Source organism: Acanthisitta chloris, unplaced genomic scaffold, assembly GCF_000695815.1.
Source record: "Acanthisitta chloris isolate BGI_N310 unplaced genomic scaffold, ASM69581v1 scaffold13681, whole genome shotgun sequence".
Classification (NCBI taxonomy): Eukaryota; Metazoa; Chordata; class Aves; order Passeriformes; family Acanthisittidae; genus Acanthisitta; species Acanthisitta chloris.
This window is the reverse complement of record NW_008656579.1, coordinates 1-7,570: the sequence shown is the minus strand read 5'-3', so window position 1 is coordinate 7,570 and position 7,570 is coordinate 1. Positions and strand designations below refer to the sequence as shown.

Here is a 7,570-nt window from a genome sequence, read left to right as displayed (position 1 = left end):
AATGCTCTGCTGTGAGTACAGAACATCCCATGTGGCATATGTTGCCTTTGTTTCAGGGCACAAAATTGGTGAATCCTGGCAGTTTTGCTATATGGATGGAAAACTGGGCACTTCAGACAGGGATCATTTAAGCTTTGGATGTCTGACTTGCGGGAACACAATACAGCATGCTCAAATACTATGTTTATAAATGGTATGAAGCATGCTATTTTTAACGTCTTCTAAAATTCAACTAAAATTTTTCTGATTGAGAATGAGAGGAGATAGTAGGTAGAAAGATGACTTGAGACCAGATCTAAAGCAATGGTTGGAGTGTTGCTGTTGGTACTGGCTAAGAAAAGCAGCAGAAAGCAAAGCTGGAGAAGCATGCAGTAAAACACTAGGAAAAGCAGTGAAGAATGGAAATAGTTTATCCAACAAACTAGTTTATCCAACTCATAATTGGTTAACAATCTAGCACCTGTAATATTAAACATTACACCAATACAAAGGGGATTGCAAGTATTTCAGAATTCAGAAGCCAGGAGACAGATTTTTTTTTAAAATGTGCACATGTAAAATATGTATATACACTTTCATATATATGTGTGTGTGTAAAAATAAATGTTACCTTTCTACAAATGTATTATAAATGACCACTGTTCTTGATCACAGAGTACAGTCAAACTTCTTCACTTTATAGCTGTTTGGTTTAAATGTACTGGAGTTATGAGCAAGTCATATCATAACTCATCATCATAACTTGATGAAAAGAGTTCATATAATTCCTTTGTAAGAAGTCTTTTATTTAACAGTGGACTGTCTCAGTAAATTAGGTAGACAGGAGCAATGAATTTCAGTACTGATGGAGCCAAGTACCTGGTGTATTCATGACCTGGCTTCAGTTTCTTCTACTTGAGGTAGTGTATCCCAAACTGGTTTCTGGATGTGTTCAGGTATTTTCTCTATCTTAGTCTAAAAGGAAAGCAAAGCAACCATTTATTATAGCGATTGGTTAACATCTACCTACTTTGCTCTTTAGTCTGGTTTAAGATATAAATCAGATTACAAATGCCACCTAGTGGCACTTCCAAGCAATGCAATACAGCCTCCTCAGCCTGCAAGACGTTGGAAAATGTTCCTTCCAAATCACATCCATTTCCTCGGCTGGCTTTCCAAAGGCTTCAGCAGTTAATTGGTACTTGCATCAAGACTTAGTCTCATAACAATTAGTAATGTGAAGGGGAGACTTACCTTTTTTACCTCCATGGCAACCCCTTCAGGTAAGTTTCGTTGCACATACTCCAAGTAAACTGCAGCTGTACTGCTTGTGAGATGTTTAAACTAGAATAGAAATAATTACTATTAGTAATATTTCAGACTAAAAAAAAAAAAGTTGGCCATAGTTTCTTTGGTTCCTGCTATGGGACCTAACATCTCACAGGAAGGCAGCTTCCATAATATTGGACAGAAGCAGTTGATCTGTACACAACACTCATGCAAGCATAAAGTGGTTATTTCATTCCACAGAACTGCACATGCTGCCTGGGATCACACGCAGTGATTATGATGGAAGTAGTGGATCTTAACACTGCAAGTACCAGATGGCATTAATTACAGGTTATGCAAGAACTACCAGCTTTCATATACTCTCAAAGTTCAAGCCTGTTATAAATCCTGCAACTTCAGAGTTCCACTGAATTACTGATTTCCTAGTTTCTCCTGGAAGGCAAAAATAGTGTTTATGGTCTGTGGGCAGCCACTTGTACTCTGCTAATGTCTGAGGACATAAACAAAGTCCCATTTTGGTTAACACTGTGCAAATATACAGTAAGATGCCCAGGAGCCACAAAATGTTGGCACTAAACCTTTCTTCTAAGAAAGTCAACCATGGTTGCCTTCTAAACCATACAGAAGTCTGTGTCATCAGCCACAAAGCTAGTGGTTTGTCTGCACTTCCTTTCTTGTATTTCCTCCACACAGTTTTAGTTTGCCACATGATGCTGCATAGGGCAAAAGTATGTCTCTTCAAAAACATCAAACAAACTCACAAAGGACAGAACCCTCAGTGAACTGGCAACGTCAGTGATTTAGCCGCATCTTCTTCCCTTCCTGAGAAAGTTCCCATCCCACTGATTTTTGGAAACCAAGATCATAACACACAGAGATAACCCTCAATTCTACCTTATTTTGCAGTCATTCTTTCAGCTGTTAAGATGATGGTCAAAATCAGTCTTTTAGTCCATGCTGTGCATTCAGAATAACTTGTGTTACATTTGATGTACCTAGGTCACATGTTTTCCAACATTCCTCTGCACTCTCCTCCCCAACCCAAATAAACAGAAAATCTTTCTTCACTCTTGAACTAACATCTAGTAACACCTTTGAACTGTGCATCTACAACATTTTCCCCCCCACCTTTCTTACCTCCAAACACACGTAATGTGTTCTCATTTCATACTGAACTCTGTGCTTCTTGTAAATGTGTACAGATTTGAGAAGTGTAAAACGTTCTATCGTCTTTGGAGGTTTATATCTGAACATAGAAGAAAAAGAAAATTTCATGTTATATAAAGGATGGTAATACTGAAAGATTATGCTGAAATCCCTGTTCTCATCTGACATTTAGAAGATCTACAAGAAGCATGAAACACTGGTACAGTTTGTTATTAACTCACATGGGCACGGTTAACACTCATGTATTTAACAGCATTAGTTCAGGGAAGCTACAGCACTGACAGCTGTAGAGCACTCTCAATATCCTTCATGGAGTTAAAAAGTATTTCCACCTGGAAGGGCTGAGTGTAGAACTGCTGCTGCTTTCTCACCACTGTGCTGCCATCTAAGAAGTGTAAAATATATAATCTTGAGAAGAAAAATGTCAGATTGCTCCCATTACTTCCAAAAAAAAAATAAAAAGAAATAATACTTCAAAGCACAGAATTACAGTAGATGGCATAAGAAGCATCTGACATCACATTACTCTACAGATCAGTTACTTACACTTTTTCTACAGAGATGCCAAGTTCTTCAGCGGCAAGCACTGCAAAATATTCATAGCTTTTCAGCACAGCTTCATCGTGACCTTTAACTAAAAGGGACAATCTCTTGTACAGTGTTTCCGGCTCATCTGAAATAGAGACCTGCATTGTTAAAGAAAGGACAAGAGTTACCATTCCATGTTCTCCTTAATTAACGCATATACTGGGTATTTCCTTAGGCTTTGTGCCCCATTTGTCTAAGAGGAAAACCACCCCACAACCTCTTTAGCTGCTTATTTTAGTTTATCAGTTTAGTTCATCAGTTTTAACAGAGGCTAACTGTACTACCTTGATTGGCAGGTCTCACACCTATCAGGGAAAGCAAAAATGTGAAGAGATAGCTAACTCCTATCTCTATTTCAGTAAAAATGTCTTCATCAAGAAAGAAAAAAAAAAAAGCCAGATAAATATAAGCAGGACAACACTAGCAAAGGCAAGAATGAAACTCATTGTCAAAGCAAGTCTGGAGCAGCAGTATTTGTATTTTAAATAGCAGTGTGAGAACACCTGAAATACCTAAGAGTTTGCTTGGGTATGGAAAGGAACTAGAACATTATGGACAGCAACCAGAATTCTCACTTTGCTAAGCCAGTTATTAGACTACTTTAAACACAGTAGGTTTCCCCAGGTATTTTATCCTTTATGTTGGTGCAAGTATAAGTTTATGAATTTCAGTTACAGCCTCAATTTCTGATGGCCTGGGCTGGCTGATCATCTGAAAAGCCTTGATGGGTCCAGAAGTGCTGATTTTCCCACAGGGTTACCTCCAGGCAGTTAGCACAGTAAACCCAGCATGTACCAGACGTGGAAGGAAGGCTGGTCAGCAGTGTAGACCTAACACTGCCTCTAAGATGTTTCAGAAGACCTATTCAAAAGGCTGCTAAGCTGCCACAGGTGCTGAACTGAGCGTGCCTGAAAAGCTATCTCACACACACTACAGCTGCATACAGAAGGCATAAGAGGCAATTGTGAGCTACAGAAACCTTGTCCAAAAAACCCCAAAATATCTCAAATGCCAATAATCTAAATTATTTCTTTCTCTATGACAAATTTAACATCATTAGAACTTTAAGAGCTGCAAGAAAGGAATTCAAGCTTTTCTGCATGTCCTCTTTTTTACTAAGATAACATACAAAATACCATTCTACAAAACACTTACTAAAGGATTAATCTTACGCTCCTGTGCATCAACATGGGATCCAGCCAGCCGTGTTCCCAACAAGTTGGAGCTTCTAGAAATACAGTAATGGCGAGAGTATAAAATAAGTTGTTAAGTTTGGAATTTTATTTCTTGTTAGGGACTGTGGAGGAGCAGCCAATGAAGGAGGATCTGTTATACTTACGGAATAAAATACTGCTTCTGTATAATTCTGCTTGCATAACTGACAGGAAAAGCCGATCCCTGTATAAAACAAACAGGTTATATTGTGGGTTTGGTTTTTTACCCCAAACCAGAAACTAGCCAGTAAATACAGGTTCATTAAAGGTTACATTTTTGCACAGCAAAGCACACCACACTCTGAGGCAGTGATCTGGCGAACTGGGAAGTTGGAAAACACAGGGAAACAGGAACATGGAAATGTATTTTAGTATACGATAGCACCTAAAAAAGGGAACACTTAAGGGCACAATAATGGTATGAACTTAATGAGGCACCTGAATGGCAATCACAAAGTATATTTTTTTACAGAGAAGTGTATTTTGAGTTGCATCAGATACCATTTCTGTATATAATATTTTCTTTTTTGCTTGGATTTCATAGTACAATATATTTATTAGTTTTGTCAAGTGATGAGCCTATGCAGGACCTGTAAAAGCAACTGAAAATGGTATCCTCTAAATGCAAAAATTGAACTTCTGAATTTAAATGGAAAGTTCCCATTTTTTCAGGAAAAAAATTCCTTGTGATTTTGAATACTTGATCTTCTGGAGAACATTTAAACATAAATCCTTCTTACAAGTAAATGCACAATATTTTAAAACCAACACAAATTTTATGCATTAAAAAGGAACCAGTTGTTAACCAAGATCGTAACATTACTATCACACTAGAGTAATTATTCCCTTCTGAACATTATGTGGCTTCTAGCTTTCTTCCACTAATTCTCAATTTGGCAAAGTGATAGACTATTTGAGGGGAAAGGAGCTCTCGCTTAACAGAACCTCGAGGCTGCAGAAGAATGCTGAAGCCAAATTAGCTCCTTATCCTGCCCCTTGCTAGTCTCATTTAACAGGTGCTGGAGTCATAGCTTTAAGAGAGGCCAGAGACTCCACCCAACAGTTGTGTAGGTGACTGTCTAATCAAAACACCAGAAAACAGCCAGAATTTGTACTTTTCTTACTGTAGTTGGATATGCACAGCTGACCATATGATGCTACTAGGTCCCTAACCTTTTCCAGTGTGCACTAATTATACATCAGCAGTGAACAAAGGTGTTTTCTGAAATAATTCTACCTCAATTGCCATTTAGCCTACAAATGCTGCTCCCAGTAAGGAAGATGACTGCAGGAAGAGACAGGAGGGTTTCCTGTTTACAAAGCTGACTGTTGTACAGAAGCCTCCCCTTAGGCAATCCATTCAAATCCCAATGTTCACAGAGGAACAGGCGTTACATTCCTTAAGTGCAGAACACAATGAGCAACTTCAGGAGCACTGAATATTTGCCACTAGAGTTGGTAATCACTCAGAATGTTTCACAGTTTATGCTGGGAATTACTTGAGCCTTAATACCTAAAATTAAAGAAATACATCTGATAATTTTCTAATGACATCTAATAAAATAGACTATTTAGAAGAGTATACGGTGACTGAACAAGGGAGAATGGCTTCAGACTGAAAGGGAGTAGGTTTAGATTAGTATTAGGAAAAAAATTCTTTTCTGTAAGGGTGGATCATGCACTGGAACAGGTTGCCCAGAGCAGTGGATGTCCCATTCCTGGAACTGGCCAGGTTGGATGGAGCTCTGAGCAACCTGGTCTAGTGGAAGGTGTCCCTGCCCATGGCAGGGGGGTTGGAACTAGATGATCTTTAAGGTCCCTTGCAACCCAAACCATTCTATGACTCTAAGATAAAATTATGTTGACATTTGCATCTCAGTTCTCTATTTCTGAAGTCAGAATGTTGCCTCCCTTCCATTCAATGCCACTATGAAGTACACTAACCACCACAACAGGAAGCAAACAAGTCCATGATCATAAAAGACTGTTTTCAGTGCAGGATTTAAACTGTGTGTGTAAGTACATGGCACAGAATCTGACCCCAGATGGCAAATGTAAGACTACAGACTGTAATCATAACCAAATTTTTTATCTGGTTTTGGGGTTTCTTTGGTATGTGTATGCACCCTCTGCTATGTACTTTTTTACTTCTAACTGCTTGACCTTATAACACGGATTTACTACTTGCATACAAAGATATGTAGACTCATAGCATATTGTACCATGTGTTTTTGGATACAAAAATCTGTCTTCATGCAATAAAGATGAATAAACCCAAACATGAGGAAGCAGTGGAGTTCTATCCCACATGCTAAGCTCTGCAGCCTTTCCAGTATGCCATGATTGTGCAAGTTATTCCCACCACATGCCACCTCCTTTTGTTATCAATTATGCAGGTATGCATCAAAAGCTTTCATAAAACAAAATTCAAGGTGCTCTGTTCAAACTCTGACAAGACGATACACTGAGTACCTCAGGCAGTAATGATGGTCCAGTGAGGAGGTGTCCCTGCCCATGTAGGGGGGGTTGTGACTTAGATGATCTGTAAGGTCCATTCCAACCCCTAAAATTCTAGGATTCTATTATGTTGTTCTGCAGGCAGGAAAGTACATTTGTCCAGCTTCATTTTCTGATTTAAACATACTCGACGTGCGCTTGCTAATAGCCATCACAGAAGGTGAAAAAGACACTCATAGACTGCAACATAACAAAACTCAACCTCCTGTGTGAATACACCTCCTTGCACAACACATAATTACCCCTCTCCTAGTGCAAACCAGGATTTTGTTTGCCTGAGAGACTGAAATACCCAGAGAGAGCTGCCTGAAAGAGAAGCAAGCCCAGCACACAGCACATGCACAGAAGAGAGTTTAAATCTCTGAATGAATGAATAGGAAACCCCCACCATGAAATGCTCTCAACTTGAAAGAAAGCTATCACTCTTCAGAAGCCAAAACCAGCAGAAAACGCTGGCAGTACAAAACGCATTCCTATTTAGAACATTATAACTTCCAAGGCTAGAAACTGGAGCTCGTGTGCCAAGCCTAACACGAGTTACAGATTACTCGTAACTATCAGTTACCTATATGATGAGTTGTCTACATGATAAGTTATCTATATGACGATTTATCTATTCTCATTACCCCCAGAGCAACCACTGGAAAAAAACAGAGTTCTGAGACCCTCCCAGGCGATACTGGCGGGCACAGCCCCAACCCCTGCGCATCCCAAAGGACAACACCTGCCCTATCCCCCGGCACAGCTCCTCCACCTCCCGCTCCCCTCAGGCATGACGACGCCAAAGGAAAGGAAGAGGAGGAGGAGGAAGAGGA

General features: G+C 39.5%; 1 protein-coding gene across 1 annotated transcript; it reads right to left on the bottom strand.

The window, feature by feature from the left end:
- Window positions 1-768: 768 nt before the first annotated feature.
- On the bottom strand, window positions 769-4,422 carry MRPS10 (mitochondrial ribosomal protein S10; the record flags this gene model as incomplete). Its single annotated transcript, XM_009084391.1, has 6 exons — window positions 769-954; window positions 1,234-1,323; window positions 2,407-2,515; window positions 2,983-3,122; window positions 4,180-4,252; window positions 4,364-4,422. Coding segments are annotated over 6 exons (558 nt in total), but the record flags the coding sequence as incomplete, so codon positions are not given.
- Between the last annotated feature and the right edge of the window lie 3,148 nt (window positions 4,423-7,570).